Below are 25,130 nucleotides of genomic sequence, written 5' to 3'. Positions count from 1 at the left end.
ATTGTCAACATTCAAAGGGGTTCTCGCCAATGTTTGAATCGACATCAAGGAGACTCAAATTTTGTCTCCTTGGAATGTTGATGTCTATCTGATAGAGAAATACAATCGACATCAATGAGACCAAGGAGATGGTCCCATTGATGCTTCTCAATCTCATCGATGGTTCAACGTGGGGTCATTCCATTGGTCTAGATCCTCTTTTCACCAGCATGTGCCTTATCAACCATTAGCAGACTCTCTTCAATTTGCGATGGTGATTATTTTCATAGGGACCCCTCATTCAATCTCAACCATTTATTTTGCCATGTAGATGTATATCGATGGCGATGTTTTGATCGCCTGTTATATAGGATTCCATGATGTATCTCTTTTGTCCATCTTCACATGAAGACCAAATTTGATGGCTTGCATTCAAAATTAAATCGAATGTTTTCTTTCAAACAAGTGCCCAAGGTAATTCTCGACCAGTAGGCCAACATTTATTTTTGACCCCATTTGCAGTGCAGATCCGATCTGATTTTGATCCAATCACTTCAACTTGTTACACGATTTCCATTACTCCATCTAGGCTCTATAGACGCTTCTCAAGGTTGCCCATGCTCATTTATTGTTTGTAGAAGACCTTCTCATCTCGACAGAGAATTCATAGACGCTATCCCAGTGATAGTCACCCAGATTTTAATACCTCGTACCCTTCATTGACTGTAGCAACACTTCTTTTTGTCCTTCTCAAATGGAGTGGATTTTCCCCAGCATGCAAGAAATAAATCTTCCATCTGATTCATGTTTTTTGTTCCTGTTATAATTTAACCCTAGTTGATTAGGATTTTCTAAGTTAAACACCTAATTTGAGTTATGCCTGCACTATAAAGGCAAATTTTGTAATCTTGTAAAAGGTTCTTCTCCCTTTTCTCGTATAGAATTCATGCTTTTCTGTATCTAAAATTTTGCCTTGCCTTACATTAATAAAGCTACCTATTTTAACTTGTCTCTTCAAATATCTTGTACAAGAATGATTTGCCTCTGTATCTGAATACTTTTCTTTGTTTCTAGATTGTATGATTGTGTTAATTTATCTCATAGGTGTTACATTGTGATTTTTTCTTCTTTTTAATATTGTATGATTTCTAACCTTCATGTGAATCTTTAGGAAACTAATCAAGTTAGAGATTTGTGTACATTTGAGTGTCTTTCTTTGATGTTTTGTGTAGTCATGGGCAAGGGAAGACCAACTTCAATCCTGGTGCATCACCTTCATTTACTTTCTTGCATTCCTTCTTCCCTTTTCCTTTGCAAATCATAAAATAGGTTTAGAAGTAGGTTTTACAAGTGTTGGGTTGGTTCAACACTACAACCTAATTGGAAAGGAAGTCGACATTCTCTAGAGATTTAACCTTACTTGTCAAGGTCCCACACTTGGAGGTTGTTTCCATGTTTCACAAGGTTGTCTTAGTTAATAGCTTAGGCAAGGGTGCAAACTTTTGTGACAACAATACACTTGACTCTAAAATTGATAATGAATAAACAATGCTGCTACTGTTGTACAATGGTCCATCATTATAAAAAAAATAGTTATCTTGGTTTTGTTGGATATCTTAGAGTCTAAATTGGTACAAAAACCTCTTCAAATGTCACATCATGTAATTGATCTAAACAACCTTGAAATTCATCTATGATGCATGGGAATAATTTGAAGATGCTATACCTTATAATTTGTTCTATTTTCACCTTCTCGAGATCTCAATCTATCAAGGTAGTGTCTAGATACACATTAAAGAGCTTGTCAACTCAAAAAAGTGAATATATTCTCCTTGATCAAATCCCTTAGTGGATCAAATTAATGGTGACAAGAAAGATAAAAAACAGTGAAAAAATGATGTGCTTGTAGACATGTAAGTGGATTGTATGATGATTCAAATTTGGTTAAGTTATTCAACAATAAATATTTTATCAATCATCTAATTTCCATCTTTTATTTTTCCTTATGTTTTAGTGCACAATGAATGTCTTTAAATACTATGACATAACAAAATGTCACATGAAACATGTCCTAGGTTAGCTCATAGTAACTAGTAAAAGTAGGTAGAAAAGTAATAATTTGAATTTTGGGGGTTATTTCCATGCTTGTAGAGGAATAAATCCTAATCTCAAAGGAATAAATAGGTGACTATTAGTATAAATAAGACAAAAATAAGAATAAATAAAGATTGAATATTGAACCAAATCTAACATAGAAATACATCACTTGCCAATATATTATTAGGCGCAAGGCATATTATACTCACATATGGATGAATCTCATTATTAGTACTTGTTGTTAGGCTAGTACTATTGCAATCGGTCTAATTGGCTCAAATAATTTGCATCTTATTGTCGGATTTCCGGATCCACTTTCTACATGAATGTTTTTTAGGTTATTAAAATAATATTTAGTATGGTTTAAATTTAACTTTTTGTAGGTAAAAATATTTTGATGCAAATTAATTGATTATTAATTAATTGTGAAAAACAAGGTAACAAATTGTTTACTTTTTAAGTAATTTATAAATAGCATTATTCTCACCTAATTTAATAGTATTAAATTTTGATAAAATAACAACATTAAAAAAATAAAATAAAACATAATATAATATAAAATATTATTAATATAGTCATAAAATTATAAAATACTAATATAATATTTAAAATAAAAATATTATAATAATTAAAGTACTAATATTGATAATAATATTAAGTCAACAATATAATACATTAGTAATTAGAATAATTAAAAATAATAATCTAATAATTTTGACATTGATAGTATAAAATTAACATTTTTATAATACAAATAAAATATAAGATTAGATTATGCTTAATGTAAGATAATACAAAATAATAATATTTAAAAAAATAATATAATGAATATCCAAAAAATAATATAATGAATATTAATACAATCTAATATAAATAAAAATTGTTCCCTCTTTCCTCTAGTTTGCTACAACAAATATTTAAATTTTAGAAGAGTTATAGTATTCTTAATTGAAAAAAATCAAATAAATTGATTTTATATAATTAATTGTATGATTATTTTAATTAATCTCTTCTATTTGCTAATTGTTTCAAAAAAAACATATTCCATTACTATACAAATAAAGTTAGGATTATAGTTCAATTAGGGTTAGATTTATAGCTTAGGAGTAGGGTTCAATTAGGGTTAATTCAATTAGTGTTTAATTAAAGTTATAAAATAATTTTTTGAGTTAGGGTTAAATTATGGCTATAGTTCAAACATGGTTAGGGTAAGGATTTAATTAGAGCGAGTTAGGGTTAAATTATGGTTATAGTTCAAACATGGTTAGGGTAAAGATTTAATTAGAGCGAGTTAGGGTTAAGGATCAATTAGACTTATATGTAAAAAAAATCATTTAGTGCTAGCGTTAAAATTTTGTTAGGATTCAAAGAGGCTTGGAATACAATTCATTTAAGATTAGAGTTATAATTGGAATTAGAGACATGACTTTTATTAGATTTAAAATAGGGTTAGGGTGAGTGTTAAGATTGGTGTTATAGGGATTATTATGTGTTAAATTTAGGATTCAGTTAATTTATAGTTAACATTCAATTAGTATTATAGTTAGGTTCAAATAAGATTACAACTTAATTAGGGTTAGGATTCAATTAAAGTTACTTAAAAAATTATCAATCTCTTTTATTGCTAATTGATTGTAAAAAAACATACTCAATTACTATTACAAATCTAAGCGTTTATTTTGACATGTTTGAAATATTTTATTATTATTATTTTTAATTTATTTTATTTTTTCCTTTCATACACTCAATTAAATATTTTTTAACTATTTTATGCTAATTATATTTTCTCTTTCACCTATTATTCACTGAGTTTAACTAATCATCCATTATGTGTATTTCCATCATGCAATCTAATATTATTAATTACAAAGGACTATAATATAAAATAAAAATATAATAATAATAATTTGGTACTAAAAGCTTTTTTACTTCTGTAAAAAAATTTAATAGAAATATAAAAATATCAAATTAATAATATATTTTTTTATTTAGTATTTTGAATTGAATTGTGTGAAATTAGTATGATAATATAATCGTATAGTAATAAAAATTTAATATTAATTATAATATAATAATATTATAATAATTTAATATTAATTATAAATGATAATATAATAATTTCTAAACAACAGCTCAATGAGGGAGGGTGCTTCGAGGAGCCTAGCCTAAGGGGGTACTAGTCTAGCCAGCTCCAGTTCCTCCAGATGCCCTCAAATTCTCTGGGCTCCCGCCAGGCACCGACTATAAACAAAAACAAAATAAAATAATAATAAAAATAAAAATTAACATGCAATCAATATAAAAAGAAAAAAAAAGAAAAAATTAACATGCTAACTAATTTTACCCCACAATATCATAATTTACTATGCGATTGGCAAATTTGGCAGTAAAATAACGACCTACCTCAAGTCACATTATGGGAAGATTCCCTTCTATGAACATTCTAATTTGAGTGGGGATCTCATGAACTATGTACATGTACGGTCCTCTTAATTTTTAAATTTTTAATTTTAGAAAGTTTTCTCTTCTACTACTATTAATATTAATATAATAGTTTTTCCACTATTAATATAATAGTATTACTTTAACCCTAGAGGTCTAATGATAAAAGAGTGTAGGTGATGATGACAGGGAGGTCCACTGGCTGCGCCGGTAATTCCTTCATTCAAGCGAGGCCGTACGGCACAACAATCTGACGCTTGTCGGTGAAGTGACAGTTGTCAAGTGTCTTCTCACAGTAGTGCAGCTTGTGAAATCATATGGATCGCAGTTTTTCTGCTTAGATATTGTTTTATACCACGCATGCTTAAAGGTCTTGAGTTCAAATCTCGTACCCAAATACTTCAAAAAAACCTGTTTTCCAGTATTCATGTCTACAGTAACGCTTTCTCAAACAAGCAACGTCCAGAAGCGTCAAATTTTCACTATCGGCATCTTTATAGCATTCATGAAATTCAAAAGCTGTGCATCATATTGAAAATTCGACTGAAGACGAACATAAATCCTCTTCTACATCTTTAATTCATGGTAATTACAAGTCCTTTGAGGATCAGATTTTGTAAAGTTAACGAAGATGGTGGCAATTGACAGCGGAGCGTTCGAATCACTCCTGGCAGAGACGGGGTTATTGAACGAGACAGGAGGCGGCCATCTCCGAGTGGTAGCGTTTTCAGTCTTTGTTTCGGTGTTATGCGCGTGCATCGTGGTCGGGCACTTATTCGAGGAGAATCGATGGGTTAATGAGTCCATCAATGCGCTAGTTATTGTTAGTATCACTGGCATTCATTTTATTTTATTTGCAATCCTTGGTACGAGTATTGCCAAATTACTTTAACTTAGACTGAAGTTGATTTATGTCGTCAAAATATTAAGAGATGTATGTAAACTGTGAAGCAGAATACTATTTGCGAATTCTTTTATCTTTTTGTAGATTGTTTGTTTGTTCATGGTACTAATCTGTTAAATGAGAATGAGTACTGTGTAGGTTAAGCAATAATGGGATTGATTTAGTGAATTATTTCTCGCATTGATCTCTTTCAGCGCTTCGGATTTAATGTGTTCGATCAAGTTGACGGATGGTATAATATCTGTAGTGAAGAGGATTAGATGTTATAATAAATAATAGGCTTGAAGGGTTTTAACGAGAATATATATATAATCGACATTAGAGGTCAGGAAATGAAATGGAAACTTTTAATAACGTCCACAATATCAAGCAGTTTATGTGACCAAAGGATAAAACAATTTCCTTTGTCCTGGTAGGTGGTGTTTCAGCTATGTCTGATTGGTAGCCAATTTCTTTGTAATTTCGGATCTCTCACTATAAAATACTTATAAAAAATTCTTCTCTTTGAACTAGTCTCTTCTCTTCAAGTAGAGTGATTGTTCTGGATATTCATGTAAGGTGGACATTGTGATGTAGTACCATTCCATTTCCATTAATCCGAAAGTGCAAAAACAGCATAACTTACCTGCCCAATCTTTTTTGGCAGTGTGCACCTTTTTATATCTTCTTTTTCTCGTGGTGACATGTGGTATTGAATTATCTAACAGTGTTTTCTCATTCTATCAAGCTGCCTTGTCCACATGGTTGCCTTATCATGATTTATTGTCTCATATTTTTTCATTCTCCCATTTATGTTTGGGCATGCTTGCATGCTAATGTTCCATTTACTTATCCACTTGATATTTTGTTTTATCCATGTGCTCTTTTTTCTGCTTAACTTTCCTTCCACTGCTGATTTGTGCCAACAATGAGACTCCATGCTCTCTATTTTTTTAAGATAACTTAGCATACAAGTCAAAGATGATGCCTCCAATGGGAAAGTGCCAGTCTCAGCCAATAATATAACATATCAAACTTAATTTTAATTTTGAATCTGCTTGTGATTAAATGCTTTTTGTAACCTCTGTATTTGCCAAACTTCACAACCTTAATGCACCATTGTGGTGAAAAACAACCCAGATAGGGTACTCTTGGTTTTCCAATCCCATAGTTTTTCATTCTTGTATGTGTTTTTTGTGGTAAGCATAAATCTTTTCAACCCCTTGAATTCTTTTGTGTCCTACAATTGTTGACATTCTTAGGCTACTCTCTATATATGTGTAGTATTTTTCTACAACTACTACCAACATATTGTCAGAATAATTCGGTAGTTACTAAATAAACACAAGTACAAATAACATCAATTTTGAAAATAATGTTCAAACCTTAGATTCTAAAATTAAAGTTTTTAAAATAATAACACGTTAATTAGTTAATTCTTAAATGGAAATTTGAAAATGGGTAATAGTATGTCCATTGTCCATTGTCCAACCGGTAGACAAATAATTTCACAAATTCTTTTTTAAACAAATTCCACTTACACCCTAGTTTTGATTTGGCTTTTCTTCTTCCCTTTTTTGTATGATTGCCATTTTCTTAATCACTTTTTAAGGTGGTTTTATTAATATTATTATTCTTGCTACACTAGGATTCCTTTGTAACATCATCTCTAGCATTGCCATGCGACTCATTACAATCTTCCTCTAAAATATACCCTTTCTTGTTAGTAAATAGTGCAAATCCTAGTGTTGTAGGTTGATTTGCTAGTGTTGGAACACACACACATTGCTAAAGTATGACATTATGTTTTTGTATTTTGATGAGTTCCCTTTAACACTTCCAAAAAACTGGTTCCAACTTGACATCTCTCACAAATTAGAACTTGCAAAAAAAATGCCTTTGTGTTTAAGGTTATCATCGAAGACTCATCTCTAATAGTCCCAATATTGTCTATAACAATGAAGCTAAATAGACAAAATCAACAAAAGGAATCATAGATCTCTAGGACATAGGTGTATTACTACTCAATATTATTTGTAACAATGAAATGAATAGATAAATTAATGGGGGGAATCTTATATAATAGGACTCCTTTGTAACATCATCTCTAGCATTGCCATGCAACTCATTTCAATCTTCCTCTAAAATATACCCTTTCTTGTTAGTAAATAGTGCAAATCCTAGTGTTGTAGGCTGATTTGCTAGTGTTGGAACACACACATTGCTAAAGTATGACATTGCGTTTTTGTATTTTGACGAGTTCCCTTTAACACTCCCAAAAACCTGGTTCCAACTTGACATCTCTCACAAATTAGAACTTGCAAAAAAATGCCTTTGTGTTTAAGGTTATCATCAAAGACTCAACACTAATAGTCCCAATATTGTCTCTAACAATGAAGCTAAATAGACAAAATCAACAAAAGAAATCATAGATCTCTAGGGCATAGATGTATTACTACTCAATATTATTTGTAACAATGAAATGAATAGATAAATTAATGGGGGGAATCTTATATAATAGAATAATAAAAAAATATCAATAGCCTCTTGCTGACTCGCTAGTTGCTAATGCCTGGAGTTTGTATGGCTCACTAAAGTGGAATGCGTGGTAGGAAGTAGGCACTAGACACGGAAGAAACCAAAGAAAGAAATCCAAAATTGTTTTCTTCAAAGAATGTAAAGATTCAAGAATTGTGTCAATCCAAGTCGAGAGCAGAACCAAATGTTTAAAAGAATAGTTTTGAGTCTTAATTGTATTTATGTGAATCCAAATTTGGTGAATTCCATATGATTCTAAATCAGTGGAGTAAAAATGCGGCAAATGCTGCATGATTGTAAAATGGTCGATGTAAATGTTGGGTTATTAACTTATTAGGACCATGATCCAAAACTTGTGGTAATTTCAAGGTGATTATGGCCTTGACTATATCATGGTATTATAGTGGTATTGACAAAATTAGTCCTCATCCATGGTAGAATTTTAATGGTATTGGCAAATATTTTGGTTAATTTAAGCATGCCATTGAAATTCTAGGTGGTTCCCCATTACAAGCACATATTTTATTGTTGAAAAAATATTACATATAAATGCTTGTGTCAACATACATTGGACCAATAAATCATAAATTCTTGAAGATTTAGGTCCTTGACTGTTTCATTATATTCACCAAAATCCAATTGGCTGTAATATCCCAGTTATTTTTTTTTTTTAAAGGCCAACAATAGTCATCCACAAACAGATAACCCGTTAAGGTTAGAAAGCATAAACTGAAAACATGCTGGAAAAGCAACCCTTCCACTTTCTGATCATCAAGTGCCCAATGTGGGAAGGTGAGAGCATACGGTGTTGAGGGGATCGTTAGCTTCAAATAACTGGAAACAATACAATGCTTGGGCGGCAAGCCAACCCCTTCCGCTTATCCAACGGAAATGCAAGAAACTTGGCGGTAAACCAGCCAAGAGAGACACACAAAGGCACGAATCACTCAACCGCCATATTTCAGCGGGAGGACTGAAATTACAAAACAATCTCAACTCAACCGCTTATGTAGCGGGAGGACCATTACACTCAGACATCACTCGACCACTTATGCAGTGGGAGGACTGAATTACAATTTACTTGAAAATAGGCAGCAAGCCAGCCTCTTCCACTTTTCAGCGGGGTGAGAATTACAAATCAGAATTGGTTAGTAGTACTACTACTTAACCTTACAATAACAAAGATGATGTGAGAAGAGAGTAATGCTATATCCAAATAAGAACATGAAATTTCTGCTAACATCAAATCTGCAGGCTGGAATTGCAAAACCAGCAGCCTAAGGAATCACTAAAATGCTCACAACTCTCTCAATACTTATCCAAAACACCCAAAATCAGTCCCAAACCCACACTAGGTGTAATGTCCCCTACTAGGTTTAGTTTTGTTTTAACCATAATTAATCCATATCAATGTACTTATGACCAAAACCAAATTGATTAGGAGACAAAACTATCTTAAACATCACATTTCTTAAGATACTGATAGTCATAACAGAGAAACATAACCTTCTAGTTGATATCAAATTAATAATTCCATCTGATTTATAATCTTATATTTACTTACTCATTCAATTACTATATATATATATATTTATATAAGTATATTTATTATTTGTTATTTATTTTCAATTAACATTAATATATATATTCAACTAGAGAACATCCCTTATAAAATATTATAATAATTACAACCATTATATTATTCTCTATAATTATATTATTACTTATTTTAAATAGTATTGTAATATACATTGTAATTCAGAGCAGTTCTTATAAACTATGATAATAATTATAATATTATTATTACTATAATTATATTATTATTTTTATCTAAATTTATACCATTATTAATTCTGCGTAAGAATGTTATGGGGTTTCATATATTAACATTCATATTAGACACATATTAGGTTATGTTAGCAGTGTTAATATTAACAAAGTCAGATTTATTATTAGTGTTAATTATATTCTTAATACCAAGCAGAATTAACAGTCCCATATATTCATACTTTACTAGTCCGTATAGCTGCTGCATTAATAGTATTATATTTTATTAATAGTATGATATTATGTTAACAGCATCATAATGTCCTTCAGTTGAATTGATGTTAAGCAGTCTTAATTACTTATCGTTATTTATAACCATTGCTTCCTTCATCAATCAAAACGTTACCATCATTATATATCCTATTTCTAACCGTGATAATCTTTTTGTCCTCCAAAGGAGTCAACGAATCCGTGTCATGAATTACCTTGAGGTTTGTTGTTAGCTGGCATACGTTGTAACTCCTATTACTTATACTGCCTGTGTTGTTGGTCAACTATCATATGACTATGTAAGTCGGCTTCAAAAATCATCTGATCAATGTTGCTAAGGCTTTTGTAGCAGTGTTGATTTCACGCTTTGTTTTATTGATGTTTCTTCAAGTATATATTATTCCCCTTATGATAGATTCACACCCTTCATAATGATAGATTCCGTTTTCCTTCTTCATTCCCCCTTCTCTTTGCTCCTCACGGTGTGCCCTTTAATACCTGCGGGGGGAACATGTTGGAGCGGCCCCATCCAAGGGTCGTGGCCGCTGAAGGAGAGGTGAGCGGTGGTGACTATTGGAGTCACCGCTCCCTGTTTGACCCGCACTTCCCCTCGGCGCCTTAGACTAACTTCATCGCATTTCATTTAATGCTTTCATTAGAAGTAATTCGCTCTTCTTTAGTGTGGTTTAAGGAGAGTATAAATAATTTATATTGTATATCGGTTCTATTAATGGTATTGTATTAATACGATATTATTCCAAATAATACTTATAATGTATTTTGACAATTCATGTTTATATTTTATATTTATTAAATAACACGTTATATGGTAAGTGTAATATATTCAATATATCTATTTTATGTTTTAATAGTATTTTATGGTAAAACTTCTTTAATAGTTAATATAATATTAATAATTGAAATATGAACGTTACATTAAAATAAAACAATAATAATAAATAATAATCATAACAAATAATAAACATTAATAATCATATATTAGAGGAAAATCGTGAAGTCTCATAAATGAGACGATTTTCCAATATTATTAAATGTTAATTAATAAATGTTTTAATTATCGTATTTATTTAATCCAATGTCCAAAGAGGGGTTATGACACTAGGCTAGCTACGTTGAAAACCAACCAAAGACAAGCTATCATAACTCCCTTATTAATTTGGTACGCATCCCAATGCACTTCAAAACCCCATGCCTAGCTAAGGAATTTTGATTTTATCTAATAAATTCAATGCTCAACCAAAGGTGCCACAAACTTACAGTGTAAATCGCCAATAATAGGAAAAGGATGAATGAGCCAATACCCATAATGGTCAGTCACTCCAGCAGAGTACTTCAGCCACAGGCAAACTAGCAAATTCCAAAATCGCTCCAAACACCAAAAAGGACTAAGATACGCGCTGAGAGTATGGTAGATTACAACACACAGCTAGGTACTATATTTCAAGTACGAAATCGGGAAGCACTAGGGAGTCGCACTCCGAAGCCTCAAAAATTTGATGCCAATCCGGCAGCATAACGATGCAAATTTTCAAGATGATAAGAATGGGAGCCTGTTGTGACGTATTCACACATCGCCCCATTGCAAATGGGGACCCCTACTTTTTTCGCTTTGTGGGGTTTTGCTTTCTAGGTTTTAGAGTTTTGTCTATTAGCCTTTGCTTTTCAAGTGTCGCCAGGGGGATCACTAGGATGGCAGGCTCTGCTTGAGCCAAGGTTGAGTCTTTGGGGCCCTAGAATTAGGGTTTCTTTGAAAGTCTTCCTTAGGGCCTGGTTTTGCTCTTGTTGCTAATTGTGTCTTGCTTGGTGAGTGAGTATCATTCTTGAAGGTCCAAGCTAGGTCAAGTTGGTGAGTGATGAAGTCTGGAATGTCATCCTGATCTTCAAATGCCCTGAAATTTGGCTAAGTCTGGAATGTCCTGATCCTGAAATTTGGCTAAGTCCGGAATGTCCCGATCCTGAAATTTGACTAAGTCTGGAAAACTAAAGAATCCTCCAAAAACTAGATTTTGCAATATAACTCCTGGAGGTCCGAAACCACTCTCAAACATCCTGATAGTATATATGGAATATAACTTAAAGTATAAGAAATGTTATATTCCATAAAATGATCCTGACAGAGAGACCAAAATGTCAAATTTCGCTCCTGACCCTTCCAAAGGGTTCAAAGCGAATTTCGCTCCTGACCCTTCCAAAGGGTCCAGAGCGAAATTCTCCATAAGACATTCTACTGTGACCAAAACCTAGAACTAACGCATTCCTAGGCTTGAATGAAGGTAAAAACGCTTGTTTGAATGAGGAAATGTGAAAATGAAGTCAAGATTTGAGCCTAAGGATGATTCTCGCTCCTGACCCTTCCAAAGGGTCCAGAGCGAATTCATTTTTCTCCACTTTGCTCTTTGACATGACCAAGTTTGTTGACTTCTGGGGCGTGATGGGAAGGTTTTGATGCACATTTGTCTTTGAGAGGAGATTTGAGGTGACAAAATGATGGAAATTAGCCTAAAGTAGGAATTTCGCTCCTGACCCTTCCAAAGGGTCCAGAGCGAAATTCTTGAAAACCTCATTTTCTCCCATGTTTAGACCAACGTTCTAGTTTTGAGGTGATGGGATGTGAAAATGTGAAGGATTTTGGCCAAGATTAGGAATTTCGCTCCTGACCCTTCCAGAGGGTCCAGAGCAAAAATCCTTATACACCTAAATTTCTCACTTGTCAAGACCAAATTCATAGTTCCTTAGGCATGTATAGAGGTGTTTTGACATGTTCTAGCCTTAGGAGATGAGTAAAGGTGAAAAGAATGAAGGATTCTAGCCTAAAGGGTGAATTTAGCTCCTGACCCTTCCAAAGGGTCCAGAGCGAAATTCTTGAAAACACTCATTTTTCCTTTAGGCAGAGTCAGGACCAAGGTGGAAATGAAAGGAGAGGGATCTATGTTTGCCTCCCAAAGAGGATGAGAGTTGGAAAAGTCAAGGATCAAACCCAAAACATGATTTTCACTCCTGACCCTTCCAAAGGGTCCAGAGCGAAAATCTTTGTAGCTCTTATTTTCTTCCTTATTTTGGCTAAGCTTTGGCATGATGGAGAAGGAATTAGTATGTTCTTGCCCTGAGAGGGAGTGGGATGCTTTGGAAGATCAAGATTTTAGCCTAAAAGGGAATTTCGCTCCTGACCCTTCCAAAGGGTCCAGAGCGAAATTCACTATAAACCTCATTTGCTTGGGTCCAGGGCATCAATCCTTGTTCCTTAGGTGGAAAATGATCTAAGTTTGCCTCTTGAGGTGGTTTGAAGTTTGAAAAGTGAGTGATCAAGCCTAAACTAAGATTTTCGCTCTTGACCCTTCCAAAGGGTCTAGAGCAAAAATCCTCCTAAGGTTCATTTCCTCCCTAGATTGACCAAATTTTGGATTTGCAAGGCATCTTGAAAGGAAGGATGGACATCTTTTGCCATTGGAAATGTTTGAAAGCATTGAAAAGTGAAGGATTTTGAGCCAAATAGTGAATTTCGCTCCTGACCCTTCCAAAGGGTCCAGAGCGAAATTCCTAAAAACACCTATTTTTCCTTGGATAAGGTCAAGTCCTTGGGTTTTTATGGCGTGGATGGAAGTGAGATAGCATGTCTTTGCCTCTTGAGGTGGTTTGGAGTTGGAGAAGTGAAAAATCAAGCTCAAATCATGATTTTTGCTTCTGACCCTTCCAGAGGGTCCAGAGTGAAAATCTTCATGGACCTCATTGTCTTCCTTGTTAGGCCAAGTTCTTAGTGTCCAAGGCATGTTGGAGGAAGGATAGCCATATTCTTGCCTTGAGGAATGATGGAAAGTAATAAAAAATGAAGAATCAAGCCTAAAGAAGGAATTTCGCTCCTGACCCTTTCAGAGGGTCCAGGGTGAAAATCTACTTAGACCTCTTTCCCTTCCTTGTTCAACCAAATTTTGATGTCTAAGGCATGTGGAAAGGGAGAATAAACATATTGTGGCCTTTGGGAATGTTTGAAAGAGTTGAGGAATGAGTGTTTTAGCCAAGGAAGGAAATTTCGCTCCTGACCCTTCCAAAGGGTCCAGAGCGAAATTCCTTACAAGCCTATATTTTTAACCTTGCTTGAGCTAAAAACCTTGTTCCTGAGGCGAAGAGAGAGGAGATTTTACCTTGAAAAGAAGATTGGGATTGAAAGAATTATGATTTCAGGCTAGAAAGGGAAATTCTCTCCTGACCCTTCCAGAGGGTCCAGGGCGAAATTGTGCAAAACCTATCTTTTCCCTTAGTTTCATGCCAAATCTAGTGTGGATCATGATCAAAGAGGGCCTTATGAATGTCTCCAAATTGCCAATGATTATCAAGATTGAAGGAATTGAGCCAAATGATGAAAATCGCTCCTGACCCTTCCAAAGGGTCCAGGGCGAAAATTCTTCAATCACCTATTTTCCCTTGCAAAATCAAGTCAAACTTGGGTTGGATGTGAGAGGAGAAGTGTTTTCTAGCCTTTTGAGGTGAATTCAACTTGAAATGATGGAAGAATAAGCCTAAATTAAGAAATTCGCTCCTGACCCTTCCAGAGGGTCCAGAGCGAAATTCTAAAATCCACCTATTTCTCTCACATTTGTGCCAAGCCAGGCCTAGACAAAGATGATAGAAGCCCTTGAGATTGCCCTTGAATAGATTTTTGTCTCCAAAAATGATGATTTTGGACTAGAGGAAGAAATTTGCTCCTGACCCTTCCAAAGGGTCCAGAGCGAAAAACACTAAAACCATCCTTTTCTCCAAATTTTGTGCTAAGTCAGGCCTGGACTAGGGTGAGAGAAGCTATTTGGAATGCCTTGGAAAGATGTTTCATCACCAAAGATGCAAATTTTGAGCTAAAATTGGAATTTCGCTCCTAACCCTTCCAAAGGGTCCAGAGCGAAATTCTGGATAGGTCCTGTCCCTGGCTAGGTTTTTGAGCGAATTTGACTTTTTAGGCCTTGTGAAGATCAAACCAATGATGCCAAGTTGGGAAGTGGATTCAATGTGAGGGAGTCCAGATGAAGTGAAGTGAAGAAAATGAAATTGGGTGTGGATAGGCAAGCAAAAAGTGAATTTCGCTCCTGACCATATGGGCAAATTAGGTGATAATGGGAATTTCGCTCTGGACCCTTTGGAAGGGTCCAGAGTGAAATTCCCATTATCACCTAATTTGCCCATATGAGAAGCTAAAAAGTTGAGTTCCTAGGCTTTGTTAAGCCAAAACAAGTGATGTAGAGGTATGGTTCCAACAACTTGAAAATGCTCCAAGTTGCTCACTTGCTCAACTGGCAACCCAATCCCTTTCAAAGGAGATTTTCCCAACCAGACCTCACACCTTAACAAGAAACAAATAAATGTCTCATTTCAATTGTTTTCATCCCCATAATTCCCCATTGAGACATTTTACAAAAGTTATCAACTTTGGTTTGTCAACCCCACAGGCAAAGTGCTTAAAAGTTGCTCAAATGGCTCACACCCCTCCAAAATGGTTCTACAAGTCTACAAAGACTCAAATCAAGTTTATTAGGATCCAACAACCTCCAATGATGGTAAACAACCCTCAGATTGGGTTGATCAAGTCTCAAAGGGGTCAAAGTGCAAAATGGCTATTCTAGCCAACTAGCCCTCAAAAGTGACTTTTTGGTTTCTCTCCCAAAAACTACAAAAGACCAAGCAATTTTATTTTATATTCACCATTAACAACCTAGGACAGCACTTTTCCAAAAGGTTTTGATCTGGAACCTTCTACAAATACCATTTCTAGTAAACCCTCAACTAGGCTAAATGGGGCTAAATGAGCACTTTAACAAAGGAACTACCCTTCCAATTGGAAATTTCTCAAGGGCAGCAATTCGAACACCTTGGGGAACTCAAAAAAACACCAAATCCAAAGTTACAAGTCTTGGTTTGTATCTGATAAAAAATTATGGGGAAATGTCAAAGTCTTCTTCACCACCGTATGCCAGTCACATGGGGATGCCTGGCTTCAAACTTGAAGAAAATAATCTCCAACCACATTCTCCTGGTATGAAACCTCTTGAATATCATAGTACACTCCCAGATCTTCCATCCAACCAAGTTTTAGACTTTTGCCATGATTAGATTGGAAGAAAAGGGAAAGAAAAGGTGAAACCCTTGGTTTATGCCCTTTTCACAGGCTGTTTTGGACTGTTACACAATAACTCATTCAAAACTCCACCTCAGAAGCTCTTGTCAGACTCAAAAGAAAGGTATTTCACCCCTCTAACTCCCCATGAAAGAATTTTTCAGTTTGGAGGTCGTGAAATTCCGTACCAACCAAAAGAACAGAAAATTTTCTGGAAAATGCAGTATTTTTTTATTGCTTCAAAATGTCAAATTACAAATATCCACCAACAACAACTCCAAAAGAGTTTGTTGAGGCATTATATATCCATCTCAACATGTTCCAACCGAAACAAAGTGGTTGTGAACATTGGAAACTGATTTTAACAACTTTTCAAAAAGTTGTTCACCAAGTTGGCAACATTTTGGCAATTTTTGACAATTTTGCAATTTGCCAACAAATTAACTTCAAACATAGACCTAGGAGCCTAAACATATTATATTGGACCTAAATAGAGCAAAATACACATAACTCACTAAATCTACCCATCCCAAGTCCCTTTAACCATAGTTGACCATAGGGTTTATAATACACCCTAGGCCACTAGGTCTTACAAAATGGACTATTAGGACTTTATTTTCAAAACAAAACATGAACATAGGATTCTAAGATCCTTTACAACACCTTGAAACCAAAACATGAAATAATGAAAGAGGAAAAGATGAATTCTTAGGCTTGTGCCCCTGCACCAACAAGCATATGCACACCTTTAAGAGGATTTTGGAGTAAGAAATGAGACAATTAAGGCAAAATCAAGGAAATCGCTCCTGACCCTTCCAGAGGGTCCAGGGCGAAATCTTTTGAAACTCCTATTTTTTCACCTTGTTTGGGCCAGGCGAGGAACTGGTTGTGAAATAATATTGAAGAGAGGTCTAAGTTGGCCAGGAATGCAAATTTCGCTCTTGACCCTTCCAAAGGGTCTAGGGAAAAATTCTTATAGGGCCTATCCCTAGAAAGAATCTTGAACAAACTTCATTTTGATGTCTTCTTGTTGATGATTCAAGGTGTAAAATACTATTTTGAAATGAATTTATTATATGTCCTTAATCATCTTTTGGTTTGTTTTGCAGATGAAAGAAGACCAGATCAAGGATGACCTCCTCCAGTCCAGCATCATCAAGGACGACCTCCTCCAGTCCAGCATCATCAAGGACGACCTCTTCCAGTCCAGCATTTCAAGGAAAGGTACACCATCCATCCTGCACATCAAAAACAAAGGAGGTTAAAGCAAGGGTCTGTTGAAAAAGCAGATAGTTTCAGAAGAGTTAATTAAAGTTAGCTTCTCAACATCACCAAATTGAGCATCAACCAAGTGTCAGGCAAGGTGGCGTCCCAGTCATCACTCCTCCAGTCGGATTGGTCCACCTCAGCGTGTCCAGATTCAATGTACCTGACTCATCAAAGATGACACTAATTTCGATATACCTACCCCAGTTATCCATTGGTTGAATATTCCAGAGAAGACATGTGTCCAAATAATGCAATTAATTCATTGGCTAGAATTGAGTTTGTTGTAACAAACCCTAATTAGGGTTTTTTTGTAAAATCTCGGCCATTGATCTCAAATTGATCTGAGCCATTGAATTGTATTGAGGGCGCTATATAAGCCCTGGCTCCTCATTTGTAAAGGCGAATAGTTAGTCAATAGTTAATAGCCGGTGAATAGTTAGAAATAGTGAATAGTCAGCTGATAGAATAGCAATTAAAGTAGAATAGAAAGAGAAGGCAAAGATTGTTGCCAAGATGTTGTTGTAAAAGACTTGTAAAACTTCATTGAAGAAATGGTGAAATCTATGTGTCGATTCAACAATTTGCATGGTCTCTATACTTCTCATATTTGATTTCATGTTATTAGATGAGTGGAAGAAATGTGTTTGATTGATGGTGAAATTCGTATATCCATACTACTATCAGTTTGTTGATTGCAGACTTGCCTTGTGTAGTCAACTGGAATCATTCAGTTTAAGCTTAACTTCAATTGTCGCTTCTTCACTGATATGCATTAGTCTGATGGTGTCTATTCCTGTAGCGATGATCTGAACATCATAAAGTTTTCCTCTGAAGATTGCACTAACCTTGTGGAGATGGTCCTGGGATGTCAAAACAAGACTTAGTTAGAATTTCATCAAAGGTTATTCATTGCTCCTACATTCTTAGTGTCAGAATTAGATCCTTTCTTCACCCTCATCCTTTTCCTTTTTTTTTCAAAATCTAGACTAGTGAAATCCTGTGTTCCAGTAATATTCAAAGCGAATCAGACGTTCAGTCATCAAGTGTAAGTCCCCTTGTGATTCCAGCAAAATCACATCATACCACAGAGAACTTATCCACGAGTAGAGAACCTACATACAAGAACCTTGGAGTTGCCTCGACTGATCCTTCGGCGAGATCTTCAGCGGTTGGGAAACTTTGCTCAAGAGAGGATAAGGTACCTTTAGGTATTTTATTCTGTGTTTGGTCGTGTACAAAATACACATCAACAGAGCCCAAGGCTCTTATTTATAACCTCAACATCACCAAATTCAAATGCAAATGCTTCAAATTCAACTTTCCCATTTGTATTTCATTACTTCTCACGTGGACCCCAAGGATGGCGCCATTCCTCAAGTCAAACAGCAAGGACCACGATTTTTGCTTAGCAAACACTTGAGATGAAATAAAATAATATCTCCATTAACAATTTGACGTCCCCTTCTAGACATAAAATTCGCCTAGCACTTGGGAGATATTATGCACTATTTCCAAAGCCAATAAATCAGTAGTAAACTAATCAAATTAATTAAATATTAAACCTTAGGATACAAAAATAATATTTAATTATGTCACTTATGACTCCAATACTGATTATTGTCAAAACTAGGATGAATCTGAGCCAAGAGGACCACTGAACTGCTGCAGGATCAGGACCCTGTCCACTGCCAAAAATAGAAATATACCATACTGCCACTTACTAAAAATAGTAAGTCATGAACTACTGCTCCGAAAAGCATGATCTTCGCTCTCAGTGATAGAGCATGGAGAGCTCAGTAGGACAGTATCACCAAAATGGCCAATCCTTGACTTACTAAAAATACTAAGTTCTTGCCTCATCAATGCTTGAACCTCATTCTTCATTCCACCTAGCCTACGGGTCTCAGGAATAGGCTAATGGACCACTGGAAGGACATCAACGAGAAGGGGACATTACATTGGCCAACGCCAACTATTTGCCAATTGGCAAAGATTTGCCACTAAGAAATCACTGATTTTTATGCACGTGAAAACTGACCCTAAGTAAATGATTAATGAGCATTGTGGAGATATGAATTCCAAGGTGGAAATTGTGGGGTTCATAACTGGATTAGTTTGTGTAACATCCTATCTTGGCATGCCTTCCTCTAAAAAAGGTGCTTGTTTGACTATGTTCAACTCTTGGAAGGTTGCCACAAATGAGCCGATGTGTGGTTTAAAAGATAGTGTTACTTCATTCTTCATAGTTCATACTATTTGTAGTGACCTTTTCTTTCTTGATTACAAAGTGGAACTGCTGCAATTAAGATGTGTATTTCATGTGACAATGTTCTACATCTTGGACTAAAATTTTTAATTTATGAATTTTACTGTATAATTTTTAAATTTCAAAACAGGGCTTCTAGTGGGGAGCTGCCCTTTCTAACAGAAACACATCTACAATCTTTTCCAAATTTGAACAGTGATGAATAAAGTCTTGATACTCTGAAGCTGCCCCAAATTGTGCTGGATAATCTACTGTGAAATGCACAAAAGATAGTGTTAGAGAGTTAAAACCTAGGTTTTTCCAGATAGTATGAACAACATAAAATAAAGGACTGTTGACTTCTAAAAAGCAACAGCTCTTGCTAATGTTCATGAAAAAGAGAAGGCATCAATGTGAGATCGTTGAGGATCTCTATCCTAACTTTACCCAGCAGAAAATGTGGCAAACCATCAATTCTGAGAAAGAAAGCATCTGCCATGTCTTTAGAATTTGACAGTGGACAGAATAGTATACTTGCCAAGGCTTGGGCTTTAGAATCATCAACTGCAGAATGGAGGATATATAAGGGTTCCCCAACAACTACCATTGCTTCAGGTACTGAATTTCAGGACATAATCTAGACGTTTCTGTAACTGTGGATGCTGCCTGAATCAGGAGATATTATCAACTATACCCACTGCCTGATCATCATCTTCTTTGGTTCACAAATGGGATGAATCATGGTGGTTATAAAATCCTGCAACATGGCAGTGACAGGTTGCTTATGGGTGGATACTTCCAGTTTTATTGTCTTCTAACCTGTCAGGTTCTGTTCTTGATTTGCCTCTGCCTTATTTTAAACTGCTCTTATTGCTTCCTTTTTTTCACTTCAACATCTTTACTAGCCTCTTTCTAGTGCACATGACTTCTTGAATGCCTAGAGCTATGATATGGACTCATTCTTCACCACTAATATGCACAGCATACAATTCACTACTTTCTCCAACCTTTCGAGTTCTGTTCTTGATTTGCCTCTGCCCTCTTCTAAACTGTTCCTGTTGCTTCCTTATATTCAATTCTGCATCTTTATTAGCCTCTTTCTAGTCAACATTACTTCTTGAATTCTTGTGATTTGAGAGCTATGATGTGGACTCGTTTTTCACCATTAATATCCATGGCATATGATTAATCACTTCTCTTTCCATAGCTAGGAGGTTCTGAAAACTTGAGGATATTTGTACTAAAAGATCCTGGTTTTTGCACCATATTTCGATTCAACTACTTAAAATAATCCCAAAAGAAACAACTCCAATGGCTCACTGGATTTCTCCAGGATCAAACTTAACCAGCAAAATATGGTAGAACTAAATAAAGACTACTGGAGGCAAGAGAAATTTTAGAGCATACTGAAATTAGGAAATGGAGGCTGCAAAGTTGAAGTTCAATCTCCAAAGGATTGCACACCAGTTTGAAGCCTTTAGAGTGAAGAACTTTCTTCTTCTGATTCTGTTCTAATGAACTAGATCATTGGTGAAGACCTGTTCCGTTGCCTCCTGAGGGGCTGATATGCCTGATGTACTCCTGAGCATTTGACTGGCAGATCCTTCATCCTTCCAATCCCAACTTGATCTGTCACCATTCTTTGGTTCCAAGCCTTCAGATACTGAGCTCACAAGTGAATAACTTCCATCATTTGAGAGCAGAAGATATTCCCAATAGACCAGAGATTTTTCAAAAACTGAAAATTCCGTTAACAGGGTCTAGAGACACTTGATGTAAGGCTTCAACATAAGACTAGATTAGAAAGGGTTTATGTTGACTGAAATTCCCAAATATAATTATCGTAATTAAGTCAATACATCCAAAGCAACTTTCATTGCATTCTTGGCATACCCACACTAATGAGGGAAAAAAACAGCCCAAACCAAATCTGAGTAAAAAATCCTCTGAAGGGCCCAGAGCTTTAAGATCTGGATCAGAATGAAAATCAGAATGCAACAAATACATATATATAATTAATCTAATTTGCAATTAAACTTCAATTACTTAATTAAAACTAATCTCAATTCTTATTTAATAAAAAGGATATGAATGTAGTACTGGTACTTGTCCTTAGGCGGCTATGCAACTCGCCTTCTTGGAACCCATCTTGGTTCCAAGCCATACCAGGAAATCGAAGGATAATTCGATTCCTGTCTTGGATGTAACTGTCATGTCCCCTAACAAATGATTGAATATTGTATTAAAAATATTAATCATATTATATAAATCCTCCCATTCGTTTATATAAATAATTAATATTCACTTGCCTTATGATTAAAAGACATTATCTTATATCTTTTGATTAGCACCGTAAATAGTGTCTAACTATTACGGGATTTCTAACTACTTGATGCTATAAAAGGATCGATGAGAGCCAAGATGAACATAGGAGAATATTTGAGAAAAATATCGTTGAAACGAAATTGATCATCGTAAGAGATCGGAGCATGTTAAGAAATTCCTTTCTCCAGCCACCTGGCCTACTGGAATTATAAACTAAGGAGTATTCTTTGAGAACTGGTTGAAGACATATCGCGGACACACACACATTCCAATAACACCCACGGGAAGAGACTTCCAGAGAATTGACGGGGCAATATACAAAATTCATCTTACACGCAGGCTAACGGAAGTAGCTTGAAAAATCAGTTCTTCCTTCGTTTTTTCAATACCCGATAACGGGTGCAGAGTCTAAACCAAACATTATTGTTCATGGAAGTCAGGGACCCGATATCGGGTATGACTTTGACGTGACCCTGCAGACACACAGAAAGCATTTCCGAGAGAGCAGCGGGCGTCATATTCAAGGCGTAGCCAAAAGTCAAGGCTGAGTTGTGCGGAAGGGTTGGTGTAGCGCTGAACCTCCAAAGTCAGAGTGTGTGGAAGTATCACAACCGGGAGTGGCGATAATAGTCGACGGAGGTCTTACTGGCCCGATTGTAGCAAACGTAGCATTGCGTTACTGGTGGTGTCCAAAGGAGATATCTGTGGAAAGGTTGTCACAAGGTGCAAGTATATACGGGAAGCCCTCTTCATTATGTTTCACCATAAACCCCTGTAGAACTCTGGTAACCAGCAGCACGGGTTCTTCAACAACAGTTACAGATGGACATCAGGTGCACTTTGTATACATTATTTGAATAAGGAACGATTTCTTAATGAATATCTTCTCTGTCAAACAATGAAATTACTCGCAAATGGAAAGAGTAAATAAGTTAGTATGTATGGGAAATATCACTGTCTGAATGTTATTCAATATTCTGTTCACAATTTACTGATTATGTTGAAAACATATTGACGTCAAATTGGATAAATACTTAATGAAAAATTAAGGAATTTTACAGTAACATCTTACATCCAAGCCTACCAAGGAAGACCATCATATATGATCAATTCCTTGCCTTGGATGATGCATCTCATCATCAAAGTCTACCAGAGAGGACCGGCCAGATCCGTCTCGTCTTGGATGAACCTTTGTCACCCAAGCCATAACATATATGTATATAGATACTCAGTATATACTGCCTACAAGGGATTATCATAATCCCTGCATTAGGCTAAGGGAATTTCCTCCCAATAGCCTCCATCATATAGCCACATTATTCATATTACATTCTACAATTCATTATCATTTTTCATTCCATAATTTACGTCTACATTTACATATTCCTTAATTCTCTTTATTGATCCTAGATATACATAAATATTCTACATACATACCTATATTCATTGCTACATACATATAAGTAAATATTCAGTAATATATATTCATAAATATGCATTAATATATATGTGTGTGTGTGGCACACACGTCCACACACATATATACCCTGTGACCAGTAACACCTCTTACCTGTTCGCAGTCCGCATCCCGCAGCTTCTTTTCCTTCACGTTTTGTAATGTCCCCCACTTGGTTTAGGCTTGATTTAACCATGATTAAGCTATTTCAATAAACTTATGACTTAAACTAAGTTGATTAGGAGACAAACCATCTTAACATGAAACCAATCAGTGATTACATAATCTTCTTCCCGATATTATTATTTTAATTTGATTTATAATCTCAGATTTATTGTTCATTCAAATTATAATTAATTTATGTTCAGATAATATTATACTATATATTTTATACCCTGTCTTGGGCTCATCCTATTAATTGGATTTAGGCTGCCCCTCTTTGGAACATCTTAATTCCCAACTTCTTGGATACTGATAGTAGTAGCGAGGATTATATCCAAACATATTCTTAAATTAATAATAATAGAAAACCTTATAATTAAAGGCTATTTTAAGGTTTTCTATTATTATTGATTTTATTATATATATCGCCACTTTACAAAAATGCAAGGGAATTGTAGTAACCCACCATGATTCATCCAACAAAAATTGAGTATAAAATTTTTTTTTCTTTATTATGTTTTATTCAATTGCATACTCTGGGCATCCATCCAATAGGATTGGGCATTCATCCATTCGGGAGGAGCTTCTAACCATACGGGTTAGGCAATTGTCCATACGGGACGTAAATTCCATCTATCCAATACGGGATAGGCATCTACCCATACGGGGTAGGCATCCATCCAAACGGGATAGGAGATGCTCTGGCCAGAGACTTAGACTCATCGGGACCATTCGGGTCCTGAGCCACTCACTAAGTACTACATTCCTCTAACAAGAATGCACCGAGGTCGCCGTCCTTAGGAGTAATAAGAAAATAATACAAGCTTGAATTCCGCCTCGGAATTTGGCTTAAAGCCTCGGGAAGTCAAGCGAATGCATACGGGATTCCTTCCGAGTATGCATTGGATTAAATTTGATTAACTTATCTTTCAATTAGGATTCTTACTCAACCAAGCCTAGACCCCACCCACGAACGCCTGAGTACGAGGGACAACTCCATCCCAAGACTGCCTACATACCCGCTTCGGCACGGGATCAAGGCGTAAAGTATGTAGTTCTATTTTCTAATCTATGGTTTGATGTAAACTGATTTTTGTGGGTACGCAACCCTTTCTAGGGTCAGTGTCCCAGACAGTTTCTCTGCGGTTGCTACCCACGAAGGTAGCATTTAAGCGAAGGCTCAAGATGGCCCATTGCTTGTGGCCTAACAAAATAACTAGTACCTAATTCTTATCATGAGCGTCACCCAATTGCAAATCACCAATATCCCTTCGAGGTGAATAATTAAATAAAAAAAAATTAAAAAAATAAGTAAATTTCACGAGAGCTCTTAACTTGACCATCCCTAAGAGGGGTTTACTATGGTTTATCTCAACGGATGTGGAATTCAATTAAAAGTTATCTTATTAAATTATCGATCCAAGAGGGATTACCCGCCCCTTGGATTTTTAACTTCCAAATGTCCCTTATTACTCCCCGACGATTTATAGGGACGATGCCACAGACGTCGTTAATGCAGCTTTATTAGGCGTTAAGTGCAGTAGTTCAACACGACGGCATTACCCGTAAGCGTGAC

General features: G+C 35.5%; 1 protein-coding gene and 1 long non-coding RNA gene across 2 annotated transcripts in view; one reads left to right on the top strand and one right to left on the bottom strand.

Annotated features, from left to right (window-relative positions):
* Positions 1–25,130, bottom strand: part of LOC131029529 (uncharacterized) — a 168,758-nt gene that overhangs the window by 40,492 nt on the left and 103,136 nt on the right. The window lies entirely within an intron of this gene.
* Positions 4,785–25,130, top strand: part of LOC131029528 (sodium/hydrogen exchanger 4) — a 121,582-nt gene continuing 101,236 nt past the window's right edge. Inside the window, exon 1 of the mRNA XM_057960033.2 lies at positions 4,785–5,341. Coding sequence (XP_057816016.2) covers positions 5,150–5,341 — 192 coding nt within the window. The 5' untranslated portion in view covers positions 4,785–5,149. The remainder of the gene's footprint in view (positions 5,342–25,130) is intronic.

The sequence above is a fragment of the Cryptomeria japonica genome, chromosome 5 (assembly GCF_030272615.1).
Source record: "Cryptomeria japonica chromosome 5, Sugi_1.0, whole genome shotgun sequence".
In the NCBI taxonomy this organism is placed as follows: Eukaryota; Viridiplantae; Streptophyta; class Pinopsida; order Cupressales; family Cupressaceae; genus Cryptomeria; species Cryptomeria japonica.
This window is presented reverse-complemented; position numbering and strand designations above follow the sequence as displayed.